The following is a 22,979-nucleotide window of genomic DNA, read 5'->3' as shown; positions in this document are numbered from 1 at the left end:
TGGGTTGCTGTGAGTTTTCGGGGCTGTCTGGCCATGTCCCAGAAGCATATACATGAAACTGCTGGGAAAAGTCATCCAGAGGTTTATTCCAAGGAAATGGATTTGTAGTCAGTGTTTTAAATTCATTGTGATATTTCGGTGGTAAATTTGTAAATACAGTAATTACTACATAGCATTACTGCGCATGGAACTACTTTTTCTGTCAAATTTGTTGTATAACATGATGCTTTGGTGCTTAATTTGTATAATGATTACCTAATTTGATGTTTAATCGCCTTTTCCTGAATCCCTTCTTATTCTCCAACATATTCGCTTATCCAATGTTCTGCCGGCCTCTTTATGTTGGATAAGTGAGACTCTACTGTATATTTATAATCTTATATTATCTGGTTGGAACTGGATTATATGAGGCCCCTTCTACACAGTTGTATAAAATGCACACTGAAGTGGATTATATGGCAGTGTGGAGTCAATATAATCCAGTTCAAATCAGATAATATAAAATTATAAATGGGTTATATAGCTGTGTTGAAGAGCCTTGAGTCTACACTGCCATATAATCCAGTTCAAATCAAATTATGTGTACAGTAGAGTCTCACTTGTCCAACATAAACGGGCCGGCAGACTGTTGGATAAGCGAATATGTTGGATAATAAGGAGAGATTAAGAAAAAGCCTATTAAACATCAAAATAGGTTATGATTTTACAAATTAAGCACCAAAACATCACGTTTTACAACAAATTTGACGGAAAAAGTAGTTCAATAGGCAGTAAAGCTATGTAGTAATTACTGTATTTACGAATCTAGCACCAAAATATCACGATGTATTGAAAACATTGACTCCAAAAAGGCGTTGGATAATCCAGAACGTTGGATAAGCGAGTGTTGGATAAGTGAGACTCTACTGTATCTGTATTTTATAGGCAGTGTGGAAGATTATATGGGTTATATAGCTGTGTGGAAGGGCCTTGAGTCTACACTGCCATATAATCCAGTTAAAATCTGATAATCTGTATTTTATAGGCAGTGTGGAAGAGGCCTAAGTGAGGCCTAACTCTGCCTGTCCCCTGGGCTGAGTGGGTTGCTCGGAGACCAAGTGGGCGGAGCTTAGCCTTCTAACTGGCAGCAATTGGATAAAAATAATTCTTCCTCTCCCTCTAATTAGGACTTTATTTTTCTTTTCTTTTTGTTGTATGAACGTAGAGGCATGGATGAGGGGTTGTGCTGCCAAGTTTAGTGTTTCTGGGATGTGTAGTTTTGTTGTTTTGTCCTAGGCCGAAATTTCATTACCCTTTTATATATATAGATGATAGATAATAAATAATAATAATAATACAAATAAAAATAATACAAAGGGTGACAGCGCTCAACGAAGAATGAGACTGTTCAGCTCAATTTTCGTTCCGTCTCCACATTTCTGACTTCGCATATCGAAGCCACGTCACAACAATGTGGGCGAAGGAACCAAAAAAAATAAAATGCGTCCGGAAATGTATTTAAGCCTGACGTGAACTTGGAACCTTTCTCTTTTGGTTCTCAGGTGTGGAAAAATGCCGAAACCCACTCGAGGTGTGAGAAACGGCCGTTGAGGATATCCCGCTCTCTTTTCCACCCACACAAAGGTGCGAGGCTGCTTTTTATTTGTTCCGGTAGACTTTCCTGTGCAAAATCTCTCACTAACCCCAGAGATAAAAAAAAATTGGCCCACTTTTGAGTTTGAGATTTATATATACACTAGCTGTGCCCGGCCACGCGTTGCTGTGGCAAAGTGGTGGCGGCATTTGTTAAAAGTTTTTGTGGAATTTTTATTTGACGTTATTTGTATTTTTTTAAAATTAATTTTATTGTAACTTATTTTTTTATTTATTATATTTTATTATTTTTAGTTATTTTGTTATAGTATTTTATTGTATTAATTTTTTAAGTGTTTTTTTATTGTATTATTTGTATTTATTTTATTTTTTATTCTTTTATTAACACTGGGCTGAGTTGGTGCTAGGAGACCAAGTGGGCAGAGCTTAGAGCCTTCTAACTGGCAGCAATTGGATAAAAACAATTATTTCTCTCCCTCTAATTAGGACTTTATTTTTCTTTGCTTTTTGTTGTATCAACCTAGAGGCATGGATGATGGGTTGTGTTGTCAAATTTCGAGGTTGGGGGGCCTGTAGTTTTGTTGTTTTGTGGGTCGCCGTGATGCCATCACTCTTTTATATATATAGATATTAGCTGTGCCCGGCCACGCGTTGCTGTGGTTTGGACTTTATTTTTCTTTTCTTTTTGTTGTATGAACGTAGAGGCGTGGATGAGAGGTTGTGCTGTCAATTTTCAAGGTTGTGGGGCATTTAGTTTAGTTGTTTTGTCCGGTGCCGTAATTCCATTACCCTTTTATATATAGATAGATAGATAGATAGATAGATAGATAGATAGATAGATAGATATAGATATAGATAGTAGAGTCTCACTTGTCCAAGCCTCGCTTATCCAAGGTTCTGGATAATCCAAGCCATTTTTGTAGTCAATGTTTTCAATATATCGTGATATTTTGGTGCTAAATTTGTAAATACAGTAATTGCAACATAACATTACTGTGTATTGAACTACTTTTTGTGTCAAATTTGTTATATAACATGATGTTTTGGTGGTTAATTTGTAAAATCATAACCTAATTTGATGTTTAATAGGCTTTTCCTTAATCTCTCCTTATTATCCAACATATTCGCTTATCCAACATTCTGTCGGCCCGTTTACATTGGATAAGTGAGACTCTACTGTAAATGCAATAATAATAATAGAGTGAAATAATAAATGCATTAATAATAATAATAAAAATAGAGTACAATAAATGTAATAGTAGCAACAGTAATAGAGTAAAATAATAAATGTGATAATAATAATAAGATCAGAGTGAAGCAATAAATGTATTATTATTAATAATAATAAAATAAATGTAATAGTAGCAACAATAACAGTAAAATAATAAATGTAATAATAATAGAGTAAAATAATAAATATAATAATAGAGTAAAATAATAAATGTGATAATAATAGAGAAAAATGATAAATATAATAGTAGAGTAAAATAATAAATGTGATAATAATAATAATAAGATCAGAGTGAACTAATAAATGTATTAATAATAATAATAATAATAATAATAAATGTAATAGTAGCAACAATAACAGTAAAATAATAAATGTAATAATAATAGAGAAAAATAATAAATATAATAGAGTAAAATAATAAATGTGATAATAATAATAAGATCAGAGTGAACTAATAAATGTATAAATAATAATAATAATAATAATAAATGTAATAGTAGCAACAATAACAGAGTAAAATAATAAATGTAATAATAATAGAGAAAAATAATAAATATAATAATATAGTAAAATAATAAATGTGATAATAATAGAGAAACATAATAAATATAATAATAGAGTAAAATAATAAATGTGATAATAATAATAAGATCAGAGTGAAGTAATAAATGTATTAATAATAATAATAAAATAAATGTAATAGTAGCAACAATAACAGAGTAAAATAATAAATGTAATAATAATAGAGAAAAATAATAAATATAATAATAGAGTAAAATAATAAATGTGATAATAATAATAAGATCAGAGTGAAGTAATAAATGTATTAATAATAATAATAATAATAGTAATAAAATAAATGTAATAGTAGCAACAATAACAGAGTGAAATAATAAATGTAATAATAATAGAGAAAAATAATAAATATAATAATAGAATAAAATAATAATTGTACCCTATATTATCGAGTATAAGCTGACCCAAATATAAGCCAACCAGGACCCTCACCCGAGTATAAGCCGAGGGGGACTATTTCAGTCTTAAAACAAGGGCTGAAAAACTAGGCTTATACAGTAGAGTCTCACTTATCCAACATAAACGGGCCGGCAAAATGTTGGATAAGCGAATATGTTGGATAATAAGGAGGCATTAAGGAAAAGCCTATTAAACATCAAATTAGGTTATGATTTTACAAATGAAGCACCAAGACATCATGTTAGACAACAAATTTGGCAGAAAAAGTAGTTCAATACGCAGTAATGCTATGTAGTAATTACTGTATCTATGAATTTAGCACCAAAATATCACAATATATTGAAAACATTGACTACAAAAATGCGTTGGATAATCCAGAACGTTGGATAAGCGAGTGTTGGATAAGTGAGACTCTACTGTACTCGAGTATATACGGTATATAGCTTGTTATCATTTTTGCAGGGTGCCAGGACTCACCCTCTGCTCTGCTTTGCATCCAGTTCCTGATTTAAGAGTAAAGGAGACCACAGTAAATGCAATGTGTTGTCCACATTAAATGCACCTTTTTCCCGTCCCTACGAATGCCTAGATTCCATTCCAAAGTGGCACCAAACTGTATTAATCCTACAGTGTAGATGCACCCCTTTTGGCTAAATATCAGGTTGGATCTGGGAATAAAGGAGAGGTTGGCTGGTGAGTCAAGGTTGCCGCTGACCCCGAAAGCGAGGCGGCCGCTTCACTTCCGCTCACCGGAGGGGAAGTCAGTGCCTTGAAGCCAGACTTCTGCAAACGATCAGAGAACAGACACCGTTTCCTGTCATTCTCCATCCAGATCCGCATTGGAAGAGGCAAAAGGGAACTAACTCTCTTTGTAAACGAGGTTTTGCTCCTTAAAGCCTTGGTTTCTACCACTGTGATCTAGTTCTGCCGTCGAAGGCTTTCGTGGCCAGAATCACTGGGTTGCTGTGAGTTTTTGGGGCTGTGTGGCTAATCTTGCAGCAGCAGTTGCTGTAACTCTCCTTTAAAATAATACAGTAGAGTCTCACTTATCCAACGTAAACGGGCCGGCAGAACGTTGGATAAGCGAATATGTTGGATAATAAGGAGAGATTAAAAAAAAGCCTATTAAACATCAAAATAGGTTATGATTTTACAAATGAAGCACCAAAACATCACGTTAGACAACAAATTTGACAGAAAAAGCAGTTCATTACACATTAATGCTATGTAGTAATTACTGTATTTACGAATTTAGCACCAAAATATCATGATATATTGAAAACATTGACTACAAAAATGTGTTGGATAATCCAGAACGTTGGATAAGCGAATATGTTGGATAATAAGGAGAGATTTAAAAAAAGCCTATTAAACATCAAAATAGGTTATGATTTTACAAATTAAGCACCAAAACATCATGTTAGACAACAAATTTGACAGAAAAAGCAGTTCATTACACATTAATGCTATGTAGTAATTACTGTATTTACGAATTTAGCACCAAAATATCATGATAGATTGAAAACATTGACTACAAAAATGTGTTGGATAATCCAGAACGTTGGATAAGCGAATATGTTGGATAATAAGGAGAGATTAAAAAAAAGCCTATTAAACATCAAAATAGGTTATGATTTTACAAATTAAGCACCAAAACATCATGTTAGACAACAAATTTGACAGAAAAAGCAGTTCATTACACATTAATGCTATGTAGTAATTACTGTATTTACGAATTTAGCACCAAAATATCATGATATATTGAAAACATTGACTACAAAAATGCGTTGGATAATCTAGAACGTTGGATAAGCGAGTGTTGGATAAGTGAGACTCTACTGTACTAGCTTGGGGACCTGGGTTATTTGAAAAAGGCATGATTTGTCTTTGAAGCCTGTTTGCCACATACACACATACAGGTTATCACTTTTATTATGGATTTAGATTAGATTGAGATTAGATTTAGATTTTAGATTAGATTTAGATTTTAGATTAGATTTAGATTAGATTAGGTTTAGATTTAGATTAGATTTACTGTATATTTACTGTATATTTACTGTATATTTACTGTATATTTACTGTATATTTACTCGATTTACTGTATATACTCGAGTATAAGCCTAGTTTTTCAGCCCTTCTTTTAAGACTGAAAAAGCCCCCGTTGGCTTATACTCGGGTGAGGATCCTGGTTGGCTTATATTTGGGTCAGCTTATACTCGAGAATATATGGTATATTTACATATTTATATATATGTATATTTACTGTATATACTCGATTTACTGTATATTTACTGTATATTTACTGTATATTTACTGTATATTTACTGTATATTTACTGTATATTTACTCGATTTACTGTATATACTCGAGTATAAGCCTAGTTTTTCAGCCCTTCTTTTAAGACTGAAAAAGCCCCCCTCGGCTTATACTCGGGTGAGGATCCTGGTTGGCTTATATTTGGGTCAGCTTATACTCGAGAATATATGGTATATTTACATATTTATATATATGTATATTTACTGTATATACTCGATTTACTGTATATTTACTGTATATTTACTGTATATTTACTGTATATTTACTGTATATTTACTGTATATTTACTGTATATTTACTGTATATTTACTGTATATTTACTCGATTTACTGTATATACTCGAGTATAAGCCTAGTTTTTCAGCCCTTCTTTTAAGACTGAAAAAGCCCCCGTCGGCTTATACTCGGGTGAGGATCCTGGTTGGCTTATATTTGGGTCAGCTTATACTCGAGAATATATGGTATATTTACATATTTATATATATGTATATTTACTGTATATACTCGATTTACTGTATATTTACTGTATATTTACTGTATATTTACTGTATATTTACTGTATATTTACTGTATATTTACTGTATATTTACTGTATATTTACTGTATATTTACTCGATTTACTGTATATACTCGAGTATAAGCCTAGTTTTTCAGCCCTTCTTTTAAGACTGAAAAAGCCCCCGTCGGCTTATACTCGGGTGAGGATCCTGGTTGGCTTATATTTGGGTCAGCTTATACTCGAGAATATATGGTATATTTACATATTTATATATATGTATATTTACTGTATATACTCGATTTACTGTATATTTACTGTATATTTACTGTATATTTACTGTATATTTACTGTATATTTACTCGATTTACTGTATATACTCGAGTATAAGCCTAGTTTTTCAGCCCTTCTTTTAAGACTGAAAAAGCCCCCCTCGGCTTATACTCGGGTGAGGGTCCTGGTTGGCTTATATTTGGGTCAGCTTATACTCGAGAATATATGGTACATTTATTATTTTTCTCTATTACTATTGGTATTCTTGCATTTATTACTTTTATTATTGTTGCTACTATTACATTTATTTTACTCTATTTTTATTATTATTATTAATAATACATTTATTATTTCACTCTGATCTTATTATTATTGCATTTATTATTTTACTCTGTTTATTATTACATGTATTATTTTCCTGTTACAGTAGAGTCTCACTTATCCAAGCTAAACGGGCCGGCAGAAGCTTGGATAAGCGAATATCTTGGATAATAAGGAGGGATTAAGGAGAAGCCTATTAAACATCAAATTAGGTTATGATTTTACAAATTAAGCACCAAAACATCATGTTATACAACAAATTTGACAGAAAAAGTAGCTCAATACGCAGTAATGCTATGTAGTAATTACTGTATTTACGAATTTAGCACCAAAATATCACGTTATATTGAAAACGTTGACTACAAAAATGCGTTGGATAATCCAGAATGTTGGATAAGCGAGTGTTGGATAAGTGTGACTCTACTGTATATTGAAAACGTTGACTACAAAAATGGCTTGGATTATCCAGAGGCTTGGATAAGTAAGGCTTGGATAAGTGAGACTCTACTGTAATAATAAAAATTGAGTAAAATAAATGTAATAGTAGCAACAATAATAGAGAAAAATGATAAATATAATAATACCAATAATAATAGAGAAAAATAATAAATGTACCATATATTCTCGAGGAGAAGCTGACCCAAATATAAGCCAACCAGGACCCTGATCTGAGTATAAGCCGAGGGGGGCTTTTTCAGTCTTAAAAAAGGGGCTGAAAAACTAGGCTCATACTCGAGTATTTACAGTATATTATTTTGAAGTTTGGTGGGGATTCTCGCCCGAAACTCAAGGAAGCAAGGAGGAAGTGATTGCTGCTCCGTGTTATTAATCCGGAGTAAGAGATGAGGACCGGCATTATTTTAAAAGGGGGAGTTGCTGTAGCTCTCGTTTGAAATAATATTCCTCCCTCCCGGCGAAGCAGATGGGCTTTTGCAAGGGACGGAGAGGTGTCTGGCTCGTCCTCGCCCTTCCTTGACCATCTGCATCTCCGTTTCCCGGACGCTGATTGGGAACGACAAAGAGTTTGGACCGGTGGGTGGGGATGAAATGCTCCGTCAAGCAAGTAGGCTAATCAGCTCTCAGCGTCGGCAGGATTGCAGCCTAAGCGGGCTGCGGGTGCGAACCCGAGTCCTGCTTCGTGAATCCTGGAGCTTATGATCAAGGTGTGCATTGATTGGGAGCTTCGGATGGCCAGAGCATTCCTGGGTACGTGCAGAGCGGCAGGGCTGACTTGGAGAAGCCTCTTCCAGGCTGCAATTAAAACCCGACTTATAGAGAGAGAAATGGCTCCGGTCCAGGCTAGTTGACAAATCAGATCTCCCTGCGTTTGGGTATGTTTTCCACATTCTCACCAAATTAAATTTCGTTTTTACATTACAGGAATTGGTTCCTGGATGTTTTCTACATGCCGAGAGACCCGGGTTCGGTCTGCTGACGGTCTTCATTAGTCTTCATCGCTGCGGTGCCGGAAGTCGAATCACCGCCCTATAAAGTCCTTCTCCATGGGAGGAGCACAGACCCCTTCCGCCAAAGAGACTCCAGACCGTTCGTTCCCAAGGACTTGACTGGCCACGAGGACTGGAAGGCGGAGTGGTGTTTCCAAGGAGTGGAAGCAGAGCGTTGTTTCTCGCCGATCGGAAGCGAGGTGTTGATTCCGCCGATCAGAAGCAGAGCGTCATTTCTACCCATTGGAAACAAGGTGTCGGAAGTGAGGTGTCGATTCTGCCGATCAGAAGTGGAGTGTCATTTCTTTCTACCAATTGGAAACAAGGTGTCGATTCCACCGATCAGAAGTGAGGTGTCGATTCTGCCGATCAGAAGTGGAGTGTCATTTCTTTCTACCAATTGGAAACAAGGTGTCGATTCCACTGATCAGAAGTGAGGTGTCGATTCTGCCGATCAGAAGCGGAGCGTCATTTCTACAAATCAGAAAGAAGGTGTCGATTCCGCCAATCAGAAGCAGTGTCATTTCTACCAATTGGAAGCAAGGTGTCGATTCCACCCATCGGAAGTGAGGTGTCAATTCCACCAGTCGGAAGCAGAGTGTCATTTCTACCAATTGGGAACAAGGTATCGATTCCACTGATTGGAAGCAAGGTGTCGATTCCGCCGATCAGAAGCAGTGTCATTTCTACCAATTGGAAACAAGGTGTCAATTCTGCCAATCCAAAGCGAGGTGTCGATTCCGCTGATCAGAAGTGGAGTGTCATTTCTTCCAATCGGAAACAAGGTGTCAATTCCACCGATCAGAAGTGAGGTGTCGATTCCACCGATCGAAAGCAGAGCTTCATTTCCACCAATTGTCATTCTCAGAGTAGAAGGTGGAGCATTGCTTCCTCAAATCGTTGACCCCGCCAATCAGAATCGGATCTGGAATCCCAGCTCTTCCTTTGGACGGCTGCCACCGACCAGAAGCGGACCTGGAATCCCAAGTGGACGGTCGGCGGCCCGTGCGTGAGGGGGAGGCCAGGGGGCGATGCAGTCAGACGACCTCTTCATCCGCAAGATCCGACGCCACACGAACCGCCCGCCGCTCCCGTCCCTCTCCTTCGACACCTTCCGGACCAACAAGTCCTCCCCGGCGGGCGAGCGCCCAGTCGCGGGGCATTACGGCCCCCCTCCGCTGAGGTCCCCCCGGCGCAGCTACCTCATGCATCGCAGCAACAGCGACGTGACGCTGAGCGAAGGGGAGCTCGCCGTCACCGCCCCGGCGGCCCCGAGTTCCCCCGGCGGCGGATCCGGGTTCCTTCGTAACAGTAGCCCCAATTCGTCAGTCAAGGGGTTGGCACCTCCTCGGGCCCGGGCGCACAGCCATGAAGAACCCCGAGCCGGTAGCCCCACCGCCCGCCGTTTCCGGGACCCTTTGCTCCTCCTCGGACTGTCGACCAGCGAGGTTTGGGAGACCGAAACGGACGGAGAGGGGGCCGTTGTCCACCCCGTTCCCGAGGCGGCTGCCCCTGTCTGGGGCCGCCACTTGGCCCACTACGATGTCCAGAGCATCCTGTTTGAGCCGGGCGGAGTGGCCCGAGAGGCCGAAAAGCAGGGCAACGTCAGCACCGGGGCCTCGGCAGCTTCTCAGTCCCGCCTGGCGGACGCCGCTCACCTCTCCGAGGGCGACGCAGACGAGGAGACAGACGGGACCCTGGTGCTCAGCTGCCCCTGCTTCCGGGCGGAATCCGGCGGTGAATCTGAATCCGGCATCGGGCAACACCGGGGGTCCCTGGCGGGGTTCCACTGCCCGAACATGGCGGTGTCGGTCCTGGAGGAACCACGCGAAAGCTACGGGCAGAGGACCAGCCGCGCCGGGCACGCCATCGAATACGCCGACCTGGGAGCCTGTTACTATCGGAAGCATTTCTACGGCAAAGGTGAGTGCGTGTTCCAAGGGTGGAGTGAGGGAAATCAAATGATTGAGGGCAGTATTATTACCATATATACACACATATATACCGTATATACTCGAGTATAAGCAGACCCGAATATAAGCCGAGGCACCTAATTTTACCACAAAAAACTGGGAAAACATTAACTCAAGTATAATCCGAGAGCAGTAAATCTCAGAAATCAAAATAGATAATAATAAAATGACATTAATTGAGGCATCAGTAGGTTAAATGTTTTTGAATATTTACATCAATCTTAAATTTAAGATAAGACTCTCCAACTCTGATTACCGTATATACCCAAATATAAGCCGACCCAAATATTCTCAGACTCTGATTACCGTATATACTCGAATATAAGCTGACCCGAATACTCTCCGACTCTGATTACCATATATACTCAAGTATAAGCCGACCCGAATATAAGCCGAGGCATCTAATTTTACCACAAAAAAACTGGGAAATCATTGACTCCAGTATAAGCCGAGGTTGGTAAATATCAGAAATAAAAATAGATACCAATAAAATTACATAAATTGAGGCATCAGTAGGTTAAATGTTTTTGAATATTTACATCAAGCTCAAATTTAAGATAAGACTCTCCGACTCTGATAAAATCATTATTCCCATCATCTTCAATGTAAATGCCCTTATGTATCCTTTTAATAATAATAGAGTAAAATAATACACGTAATAAACCTTTTTAAAAACAAAACAAAACAATAACAACTCTCTAGGAATCTCTTAAGTCCTCCGGAGGAACTCTGTGGCCAACTTCCTCAAATGGACAACAGGGGGAGCTGTTGCTATACGCAACACCATTGATTGTAATGAATGCTTGCAAAGCCGATTTAGGAGAAATTTAGGGGAAATTTGCAAGGTTTCAGGTATATTTTGAGATTACAGTGCATCAGCCTGGGATTTGACATCAGCTATCAAAGTGGAGTCAAACTGCAATAACCCTTCAGTGAAGACACACCCTGAGATTGAGATTGAGAAACAGATTGGTCAGTCAATGTGTTTGATGGCTCAATTGTATTTTAATCATATCAGAAATGATTTGAGAACATATTGCAAGTCGATTCTGGTGTGAGAGAATTGGCCGTCTACAGAGACAATGCCCAGGGAACGCCCGGATGAGTTACCATCCTGCTGGGAGGTTTCTCATATGTCCCTGCAAGCTAGAGCTGACAGATGGAGCTCACCCAAGAACATCCTGCAAGTCGATTCTGGTGTGAGAGAATTGGCCGTCTACAGAAACGTTGCCCAGGGGACGCCTGGATGTGTTGCCATCCTGCTGGGAGGCTTCTCTCATATCACCACAAGCTAGAGCTGACATAGGGGAGCTCATCCGAGAAGATACTTCAAGTTGCTTCTGGTGTGAGAGAATTGGCCATCTACAGAGATGTTGCCCAGGGGATGCTCGGATGTGTTACCATCCTGCTTGGAGGTTTCTCATATGTCCCTGCAAGCTAGAGCTGACAGACGGGAGTTCACCCTGTCTCGCGGGTTCGAACCGCCAACCTTTAGGTGAGCAACCCAACCTTCAGGTCAGCAGTCCAGCTGGCACAAGGGTTTAACCACAGCTTCTCATAATAATAATAATAATTATTATTATTATTAATAATAATAATAACTTGGGAAGTGTCCGACGTGTGATCCAGTACAACAGCCAGCAGAGTGTCTGCTGTGGACTCAACTTGTTGTGTTTCAAATAATAATAATAATAATAATAATAAGTATTCATTCATAATTGTATCCTCCGGTGGTTGGGCTGCCCTTTCAGCTCTAGGATTCGATTTGCCTTCTTTGCTGCAGCATCACGCTACTGGCTCCGATTCAATGTCCAGTGAGGGGTCAATAAGACCATTCCCCTTATTATTAATTTGCTTTGCGTCTCCATGTGGAGAGAAAAAGCTGGGTATAAATAAACATAATAATAATAATAATAATAATAATAATAATAATAATAATAATAATAATAGCAATAATAATTACAATCTGCCAACTGCAAAAGGCCACCCTGCTGGGATCTGCGCGCATCATCCGAAAATACATCACACAGTCCTAGACACTTGGGAAGTGTTCGACTTGTGATTTTGTGATACGAAATCCAGCATATGTATCTTGTTTGCTGTGTCATTATAAAATAATAATACTCAAAGCACAGCAGACAAAAAAATCAGTACAAGAAAACCGCACTACAAACTAGAGCTGACAGCTGGCACAACGAAGCATTGCATGGAAAGTTCCTTGACATACGAAATCCAGCGTATCTATCTTGTTTGCTGTGTCATTATAAAATAATAATACTCAAAGCACAGCAGACAAAAAATCAGTACAAGAAAACCGCACTACAAACTAGAGCTGACAGCTGGCACAACAAAGCATTGCATGGAAAGTTCCTTGACATACGAAATCCAGCATATCTATCTTGTTTGCTGTGTCATTATAAAATAATAATACTCAAAGCACAGCAGACAAAAAATCAGTACAAGAAAACCGCACTACAAACTAGAGCTGACAGCTGGCACAACAAAACATTGCCTGGAAAGTTCCTTGACATACGAAATCCAGCGTATCTATCTTGTTTGCTGTGTCATTATAAAATAATAATACTCAAAGCACAGCAGACAAAAAATCAGTACAAGAAAACCGCACTACAAACTAGAGCTGACAGCTGGCACAACAAAGCATTGCATGGAAAGTTCCTTGACATACGAAATCCAGCATATCTATCTTGTTTGCTGTGTCATTATAAAATAATAATACTCAAAGCACAGCAGACAAAAAATCAGTACAAGAAAACCGCACTACAAACTAGAGCTGACAGCTGACACAACAAAACGTTGCATGGAAAGTTCCTTGACATACGAAATCCAGCATATCTATCTTGTTTGCTGTGTCATACAACGATGTTGTGTCAATAATAATACATTTGAATACATTCCACCGCAGCTTAATGAGGACGAGAAGCTTGGTCTTGAAGATGTTTCTAAGGCAGGATTTTTTTCCCTTCCCTTTGCGCAGAGCACCAGAATTTCTTTGGGGTGGACGATCAGTTGGGGGCGGTGGCCGTGTCCCTGCGGCGCGAGGAGAAAGAAGGCAGCACCGGACCCCAGTACAATTACCGCCTCATTGTACGGACAAGTCAGGTAAGCTCTAAGGAAGGCTGAAATGTTTGTAAACATTGGGGATCAAGGAGATGTCAGTCATCCGAGGTCTCCGGATTATCGAGGAAGCCTGAGTTGTCTATCCCCATTCCCTCCCATCCATTGTATTGTTGAAGGCTTTCATGGCCAGAATTCCAGAGTTTTTCGGTCTGTGTGGCCATGTTCCAGCAGCATTCTCTCCTGACATTTCGCCCACATCTATGGCAGGCATCCTCAGAGGTTGTGAGGTCAAATAGGTTTTCAGAGGTCTGTTGGCAGTGAAAAAAGTGGAGTGTATATAATAATAATAATAATAATAATAGACTCTGGCATAAGCCTGTCTTATTATTGTTGTTGTTGTTTTGTTGATGTTGTTATTGTTATTATTATATTATATTATATTATATTATATTGTGAGCCCCCAGTGGCGCAGTGTGTTAAAGCACTGAGCTGCCAAAAGGTCGCAGGTTCGAATCCGGGGAGCAGAGTGAGCTCCCGCTGTTAGCCCCAGCTTCTGCTAACTTAGCAGTTCGAAAACATGCAAATGTGAGTAGATCATTAGGTACTGCTCCGGTGGGAAGGTAACGGCGCTCCATGCAGTCATGCCCGTGGCCACATGAGCTTGGAGGTGTCTACGGCCAACGCTGGCTCTTCGGCTGAGAAATTGAGATGAGCACCAACCCCCAGAGTGTGAGTAGATCAATAGGTACTGCTCTGGTGGGAAAGTAACGGTGCTCCATGCAGTCATGCCAGTGGCCACATGACCTTGGAGGTGTTTACGGACAACTCCGCTAGGTTGGCAGAAGCTGGGGCTAACAGTGGGTGCTCACTCTACTCCCTGGGTTTGAACCTGCGACCTTTTGGTCCGCAAGTTCAGCAGCTCAGCTTAGAAATTATAGTTTTCTTGTTTTTTCCATGGTAAATTGGATGTTTGGATTTATGTTGTTGATGTGGTTCCGGGAACTTGTGGCTCCGAATATTGAACATGTCGTCCACATATGGGACCATCGAGTGGGCGTTTTTGGTGCAGTGTCCAGGACTTGTTTCTTTGTCAATGGGACTAAGAGGGTTATCGAATCCATGGTTACATTCATCTTTCTGCTCCCAGCTCCGAACCCTTCGGGGGTCCATCCTGGAGGAGGCGCTCCCCCTCTCCGCCCGCCACGCCACCCCCCGTGGCATCCCCCCGAAGAAGCTCCTGGAGCACGTGATGCCCGAACTGAGCCTCCAGTGTCTCCGCTTGGCGTCCAGCTCCCCGAAGGTGCCGGAAACTTTGCTCAAGCTGGACGAACAAGGAGTAAGTTTGCATCTCTCTTACGTCACGACACTGGGTACTAGGCATGTCCGATCGATGAAAAAAATGTTTAAATTTTCGTTTCTAAAGTAGGGGGCGCTGGCACTTCGATATAGAAAGTATTTCCGATTTTTTCACCCAAAAATTTTAGATATTTCCGAAAATTCGTAATGATTCTAAATGTTTCTAAATTGGTGGGCGCGCATGCGCAATCGTAAAAAAAAAAGGAACGGGGGGGGGGGGACTTTTACAGGGCTCTCCCTCCCTCATTTCTTGAGCTATCCTCATCAACCCTAGCCCCCACCTTTGCGTCCATCGTGGAAGTTTCTGATTGGCTGGGGAGCGGCAACCATGTTAGGCTGCGCTAAGCTCCCATTCAAGGTAAATTTCAGAAACAAAATTTTTTAAAAAAATATTTTTAAAAATATATTAAAAAAATTGGGGGGGGGGGAAATTAACGAAACATTAAGAGACAATTAGAGAATGGGCCAACAATGGTTCGAATTACATTGCTGGTTGCGCTGTGAGACAATGTCTCGGAACGTGTATCAAAAAGCAAGAACAATCTGAAATAATTCCGATGTATGATTCAAAACGATTTTTTGGACATGTCTACTGGGTACTTAGAGTTTGTACCCAACCTAGATATTTCTATATCTCCTCCTCTTCCTCCCCACTCAGCTCAGTTTCCAGCGGAAAGTCGGCGTGCTCTACTGTATGGCAGGGCAGGGTTCGGAAGAGGACATGTACAACAACGAAGAAGGCGGCCCGGCCTTCCAGGAGTTCCTGGACCTCCTTGGAGAACGTGTGCGGCTGCGCGGCTTTGAGAAATACCGGGCGCAGCTGGACACCAAGAGTAAGTGATGGCTTGCTCGGACGGGTTATTGTTGCACCTCAGCGCTGGTTCGCCTTGCTCTTAACACACACTCCACCACAGCAGACTTGGTTTAAACAGTTTATCGATAAAAGATAGCAAAGTCTGAATAAAAAGCAGTAAAGAAAGCAGTAATCCAAATGCAAAGGCAATCTGTAGATTATAGTTCAAAGTCTCTAATAGAACAAATCAGTCCTGAAAACAAGGCAGCATGAACTTCGAAATACAATCCAAAACACAAAATCCAGGCATGAACAAAACCAAGAATCCCTTTCCATGAACATAGACAAGACAGGAACTTTGCTTCCAAAACCAACGTTGCTTCGTCTGAAATCGTTCCCTGTTTCTCCCTTATTTAACCAGCATTCCTTTGTCCTTGGGTTCCCACACGCTTACCAGCAATCCCTAAGAGAACGTCTGGGACGATGAACTTTTAACCTTAACCTTGTATCCCTATCTAAGGAAGACTCCTCTGACTCGCTGTCAGAGACACCTGGGACTTGTTGGTGTTCTGAACTCTGTTGATGTTCTGAATCCTGTGAAAGGTCATCCTGTCTAACAATTCTAACCTTGTATCCCTATCTAAGGAAGACTCCTCTGACTCGCTGCCTGAGACACCTGGGACTTGTTGATGTTCTGAACTTTGTTGATGTTCTGAATCCTGTGAAAGATCACCCTTATCACTGGTTTCTGTTTCCCTGCTAGCCTGCAGCCTGTCTAACAATTCTAACCTTGTATCCCTATCTAAGGAAGACTCCTCTGACTCGCTGCCAGAGACACCTGGGACTTGTTGGTGTTCTGAACTGATTTCTCTCTATTCTAGTTTCAATGTAGTCATGAATAACGAATAATATAATAATAATAGAATAGTAATATAATAATATACTACAATAATAATAGAATATATATATATATATATATATATATATATATATATATATATATATATGTAATGTGCATAATTCCCATGGAGTAAACAACAAAACCACTGGACCAAATCACACCAAACTTGGCTACAAAAGGCATAGTCATCCAATCAATCTGCATGTGGCAGCGTGGCAGCAAAAACGGCTAGGCGTGTCAGTGCTGACACGCGTGTCATAGGTTGGCCATCACTGCTATAGAGCAATAATGTAGTAATTAAATAAAAACCGCCATATAAAGGCCAAGCAGCAATTTAAAACATGTTGATTCCCATCAGTTCCCGGACAGATGTTGGCTTTTCTTCCTGAACTGATGTTGTTTGTCCTTTTTAACAAAAGGAAGCATTCATTGTCTTTGACTATGTAAACATGTTGTTTTCAACCACAGAGTTCATCATTGTCTAGGGCCATGTAAGGAGCCACCAGTGGCGCAGCATGTTGTTGTTATTATTATTATTGTGTTAGTCTTGGATCTCAGTTCCGTTGAAGTCCTTTTGGAAGTCATTGATGGATGTATCGGATTGCCGAGCCCCACAGAAATCAGTTTTCCTTCCTCTTTGCAGCCGATTCCACGGGGAGCCACTCCCTCTACACCACGTACCAGGACTACGAGATCATGTTCCACGTCTCGACCATGCTGCCCTACACCCCAAACAACCGTCAGCAGGTGAGCGCAAGCCTGGGAAGCGGAGAGCGAGTAAGCGGGGATTTTTTACATGGCGAGCCCTTCTTTTGCAGCTGCTGCGGAAGCGCCACATCGGGAACGACATCGTGACCATCGTCTTCCAGGAGCCCGGAGCCCTTCCCTTCACGCCGCGCACCATCCGCTCCCATTTCCAGCACGTCTTTATCGTGGTCAGGGCCCACGAATCCTGCAACGGCAACACCACGTACAGGTAAGGAAGGTGGCGGTGGGGCTGGGGAGCACGTGGTGTGTTACCTGTACATTAGGCATGACCGATCGATGAAAAATATATTTCAATTCTCGTTTCTAAAGTAGGGGGCACCGGCACTTCGAAATAGAAACTATTTCTGTTTTTTTCACCCAAAAATTTCAGATATTTCTGAAAATTCGTAATGATTCTAAATGTTTCTAAAAACATTTTGGCAGGCGCGCATGCGCAATCGGCAAAAAAACCGGCACCTGGGGGAATTTTACAGGGCTCTCCCGCCCTCATTTCTGGAGCTATTCTCATCAAATTTGGTACAGTGTGAGAACACATTCAACACTCTTAGCTCAACAAATTGCAGAACGTTTCCTGTATCCTACAATTTTTGGTGAATTTTCATAACTTTTTATAATACACTATTTTTTAATATTTGAAGAAACCTGTTCCTGGTTTGAACGTCTTATTTCCTGTTCAATTGGGTTTTTATCACTGTGAAAGTCCCTCTTCTACTTGTGTATCTTTCTGTGGCTGGAAAGCCACGAAAATGGTGGACATTTGCAGACACAGGAAACTTTGAAAACTAGAAATTCCCTTGATATATTTTTAAGCAAGAAGGACACTGGAAATCAATGGTGCCTCTGGCTATGTGATCCCACAAGCCTCAACTCAATGCCTTCAATTAGAAATGGACTAGTGACCACGCCAAGCAATGCCCTTGCAAGTTGTGCAAATATACTTTGAAAACTAGAAATTCCAGGTGGACGCAGAGGACCCTAGCCCCCACCTTTGCGTCCATCGTGGAAGCTTCTGATTGGCCGGCTGCGCTAAGCTCCCATTCAAGGTAGGTTGCAGAAACAAACAAAAAATTAAAAATATTTTTAAAATATATATTTTTTTAAAAAATTGGGGGGAAAAAATTAACGAAACATTAAGAGACAATTAGAGAATGGGCCAACGATGATTCAAATTAAATTGCCGGTTGCGCCATGAGACAACGTATCGGAATGCGTCTCAAAAAGCGAGAACAATCCGATATCAATCCGATATAAGATTAAAAACGATTTTTTGGACATACCTACTGTACATATACCTGTAGATGAATATTGTGTTATCTGCAAATTGACCTATTAGATGTCCTACCTGTAAGTTACCTGTAAAATGTGTTACCTGTAAATGAATAGAGTAGAGTCTTGCTTATCCAACGTAAATGGGCCGGCAGAATGTTGGATAATGACGTCAGTGTACTTACTTGTAAATGACTTGTGTCCCTTTCTTTCGTTCAGCATGGCGGTGAGCTGCACCAAGGACATCCCTCCCTTCGGGCCCTTCATCCCGGCGGAGAACGCCTTCCCGCACAGCCCCGCTTTCCGCGACCTGCTCCTGGCCAAGGTGGTCAACGCGGAGAACGCGGCCGAGCGCTCGGGGAAGTTCCACGCCATGGCCACGCGCACGCGGCAGGAGTACCTGCGGGACCTGGCCCTGCACCACGCCACCACCAGCACCCTGGAGGCCTCCTCCTCCCGCCTGGCCCTCATCGCCCTGGCCGCCAAGAAGCGAGAGAAGGCCAGGGCGCCCAAGGGGGCCGAGGCCCACAGCGCGGGGGCCCTGGTTTGGGGGGTCTGGGCCCGGGACGGCGGCCGCGGGGCCGAGGGCAAGACCCCGCCTGAGCTGCGCTGCCTCCTGGGCGTCTCCGCCGAGTTCCTGGTCCTCATCGACGCCCGCGAGAAGAGGGTGGTCTTCAATTGCTCCTGCCGCGACATCCTCGCCTGGACCTTCTCGGAGAGCTGCACATTGGATCTCTACTACGAGACGGGGGACTACATCTGCATGCGGGTGGACGAGGGGCAGGCCAACGACATCCGGGACATCGTGCATCGGCTGCAGGTGAGAATCAGAGAGAGACAGATTATTATTATTTATCATCAACATTTATATTGTCAGCATGGTGGAGGTCAGGGTGTGTGCCGAGTGGGTTTCTTCAAACTCCATCTATCATCTGCTCTGGCACCCTGATGAATTGGATGCAATCGTCTGCCTCACCAACTCCTGTTCAATGTCAGACTCTGAGACATCTCTAGTCTAAAGTCCAAACATTTATTTAATATCTACAAACATATTTACAAAGCACAGCAAAAGCCATCGCTCTGAGCTGGCATTCTTCTATAGCCTCTTCGCTTGGCAAGCACCAGCTCTACACACTCAGAGATAAGAAAACACATTCCTCAGTCCGAAAGAAGTTCCCGACTTCCAAGGCCGGAAATCATGCCTCATAGGTCATAGCAGGCTGTCAGTCTAACTATTACTAACTAATATACAGAATAAAACAATGGTAACAGACAAATTATAATCCTTACAGGCGCATGAGTAATACACAAATACAAACTGTTTACAGCATTACATCAAACATTATATTCATGTTTGTATGTTTTTTCAGTAACAAATAAGTATGTTCAATAACTGAGTACAACACTAAATTCCAGTATTGTCCCACGTGGATAAACGTCTTAGAAATGCTTGGTCAAAGGAGTAAACAACTGTTTATTGTGGTTCACACTTTAGATAAATTTATCATAGTCCCATGTAAGTTAATGTTTTGGAGATGTGTGTTTTGGAGATAATAATAGTGTGTTATTATTATATTATATTATATTATATTATATTATATTATATTATATTATATTAATATTATAATATTATTATCAATATTATATGTATATACAAATCAAGGCAGTATTTCCAGTTGGCCATGTTGGGTCTGTGTGCCAAATTTTGTCCAGATGTGGTTTCAGTGCTTTTCCTTTCCCAGTTGGTGACCCGGGGCTGCGAGACGCGGGAGCTGACCCTGCTGAGGAACGGCGTGGGCCAGCTGGGCTTCCAGATGGACCACGAGGGCTTCGTGACTGAGGTTGAGCGCTTCACATTTGCCGAAAAGGCCGGGCTCCAACCCGGGGCCCGCCTGGTGAGGGTCTGCGAGAGACCCCTGCCCAGCCTCAGCCACGCTCAGACCACGGAGCTCCTTCGCACCGCCAAGAAGGTCACCATCACGGTCGTGCCTCCAGATGAGAATGGGAAACCCAGGAGGTGAGCAGTCACGTTGTAGTAGTTCTGTTGTTGTTATTGTTGGTGTTCCAGTTTCACGAGAAACCCAGGAGGTGAACAGTCACATTGTTATAGTATTGTTGTTGTTGACTCTCCTGTTTCACGGGAAACCCAGGAGGTGAGCAGTCATATTGTTGTAGTTTTGTTGTTGTTGTTGTTGTTGTTGGCTCTCCGGTTTCACAGGAAACCTAGGAGGTGAATGGTCACATTGTTTTAGTGTTGTTGTTGTTGTTATTGGCTCTCCGGTTTCACAGAAAATCCAGGAGGTGAACAGTCACATTGTAGTAGTTTTGTTGTTGTTATGGTTGGTGTTCCAGTTTCACGGGAAGGGGAGGTGAGCAGTCAGATTGTTATAGTATTGTTGTTGTTGGCTCTCCGGTTTCATGGAAACCAAGGAGGTGAGCAGTCACGTTGTTATAGTATTGTTGTTGGCTCTCTGGTTTCATGGGAAACCCAGGAGGTGAGCAGTCATATTGTTGTAGTTTTGTTGTTGTTGTTGTTGTTGGCTCTCCAGTTTCACGGGAAACCCAGGAGGTCAGCAGTCACGTTGTTATAGTATTGTTGTTGGCTCTCCGGTTTCATGGGAAACCCAGGAGGTGAGCAGTCATATTGTTGTAGTTTTGTTGTTGTTGTTGTTGTTGGCTCTCCGGTTTCACGGGAAACCCAGGAGGTCAGCAGTCATGTTGTTATAGTGTTGTTGTTGTTGTTGGCTCTCCGGTTTCACGGGAAACCCAGGAGAGTTTAATGGGTGTATATATATTCTTCTTCCTGACTTGCAAGGGCTTCTTTCCCTTTTCAAAACATTCCCTTGGTTAAGAGCGAGGGAGGCTTTGGAAAAGAAAACACAGATAAGGGAGGGTAAGACGAGAGATTAATAGATCATATCTTGCAAGCAATAGGATCCAGGCTCAGATTAATGGGTATATATATATATATTCTTCTTCTGACTTGCAAAGGCTTCTTTCCCTTTTCAAAACATTCCCTTGGTTAAGAGCGAGGGAGGCTTTGGAAAAGAAAACATGGATAAGGGAGAGTAAGATGAGAGAAAAATAGATCATATCTTGCAAGCAATAGGATCCAGGCTCAGATTCTTCCTGACCTGCAAAGGCCTCTTTCCCTTTTCAAAACATTCCTTTGGTTAAGAGCGAGGGAGGCTTTGGAAAAGAAAACATGGATAAGGGAGAGTAAGATGAGAGATAACTAGATCATATCTTGCAAGCAATAGGATCCAGGCTCAGATTCTTCCTGACCTGCAAAGGCCTCTTTCCCTTTCAAAACATTCCTTTGGTTAAGAGCGAGGGAGGCTTTGGAAAAGAAAACACTGATAAGGGAAGGTAAGATGAGAGATAAATATATCATATATTACAAGCAATGGGCTCCAGGCTCCGCTGCTGGCGGAAAAACTCAACTTATCTTCGAGTATATATGGTATATATACACATAGGATGTTCTGTCTTCCGTACAGAAGCTTTTCGGAGCTCTACCAAAAGTCCTTGCAAGAGAAGAGGAGGAGCGAGCCCCCGGCCGGAGACGCCGAGCTGACCAAGCCTGGCAGCGAAGCCGGGTTCAAGCCGGCCACCCTCCAGCTCCTACATTCGCTCTCCCTTCAAGACGGACCTCCTCACAGCCTGGCGGAGGAGAGGACCGAGTTCCTACGCAGCCACAGCGACCGGACCCCCGGACCCCCCGACCCGTAAGCACGTGCTTTTTCTGGGACGCAAGCGGAACGAGGGACAATGCAATTCTTGTGTCTAGAGCAGGCATGGGCAGACTTCGGTCCTCCGGATGTTTTGGACTCCAACTCGACCTTTACTAACAGCCTCAGGCCCCTTCCTTTTCCCCCTCGGCCGCTTAAGCGGCCGAGGGGGAAAAGGAAGGGGCCTGAGGCTGTTAGTAAAGGTCGAGTTGGAGTCCAAAACACCCAGACGTAGGGCCAAAGTTTGCCCTGAGTTTCCTCCGTTTTGTTCCAACCAGGATGCCGTCCCAGGACGTCCCCGTCGTCCCCAGTCCACCCCCGGATCTCATCTTGGCCGCCACGTCCAAGGTTCCTCCGGACCATGACGCCGTAAGTCCCTCAGACTGTTGGGGGGCCGGACTAGTCCAAAATTAAGATTGTTGTTGTTGTGTGCCTTCAAGTCATTTCAGACTTAGGTCAACCCT

The 22,979-nt window shown here is 41.7% G+C and overlaps 1 protein-coding gene across 3 annotated transcripts in view; it reads left to right on the top strand.

The window, feature by feature from the left end:
- sipa1 (signal-induced proliferation-associated 1) overlaps positions 1 to 22,979 on the top strand; it is a 46,938-nt gene that overhangs the window by 14,112 nt on the left and 9,847 nt on the right. For 2 of the 3 annotated variants that reach the window (XM_062965438.1, XM_062965439.1), the window contains 11 exons: positions 1,542 to 1,623; positions 8,585 to 10,572; positions 13,618 to 13,742; positions 14,848 to 15,036; positions 15,715 to 15,889; positions 17,394 to 17,497; positions 17,569 to 17,726; positions 19,004 to 19,604; positions 20,527 to 20,801; positions 22,285 to 22,512; positions 22,794 to 22,884. In XM_062965438.1, coding sequence (XP_062821508.1) covers positions 9,681 to 10,572; positions 13,618 to 13,742; positions 14,848 to 15,036; positions 15,715 to 15,889; positions 17,394 to 17,497; positions 17,569 to 17,726; positions 19,004 to 19,604; positions 20,527 to 20,801; positions 22,285 to 22,512; positions 22,794 to 22,884 — 2,838 coding nt within the window. In that variant the 5' untranslated portion in view covers positions 1,542 to 1,623; positions 8,585 to 9,680. The remainder of the gene's footprint in view (positions 1 to 1,541; positions 1,624 to 8,584; positions 10,573 to 13,617; positions 13,743 to 14,847; positions 15,037 to 15,714; positions 15,890 to 17,393; positions 17,498 to 17,568; positions 17,727 to 19,003; positions 19,605 to 20,526; positions 20,802 to 22,284; positions 22,513 to 22,793; positions 22,885 to 22,979) is intronic. The other variant, XM_062965440.1, reaches the window with a different exon arrangement.

This window comes from Anolis carolinensis, unplaced genomic scaffold (genome assembly GCF_035594765.1).
Source record: "Anolis carolinensis isolate JA03-04 unplaced genomic scaffold, rAnoCar3.1.pri scaffold_14, whole genome shotgun sequence".
NCBI classification, from domain to species: Eukaryota; Metazoa; Chordata; class Lepidosauria; order Squamata; family Dactyloidae; genus Anolis; species Anolis carolinensis.
The sequence above is the reverse complement of the archived record's forward strand: the minus strand, read 5'-3'. Positions and strand labels throughout refer to the sequence as shown.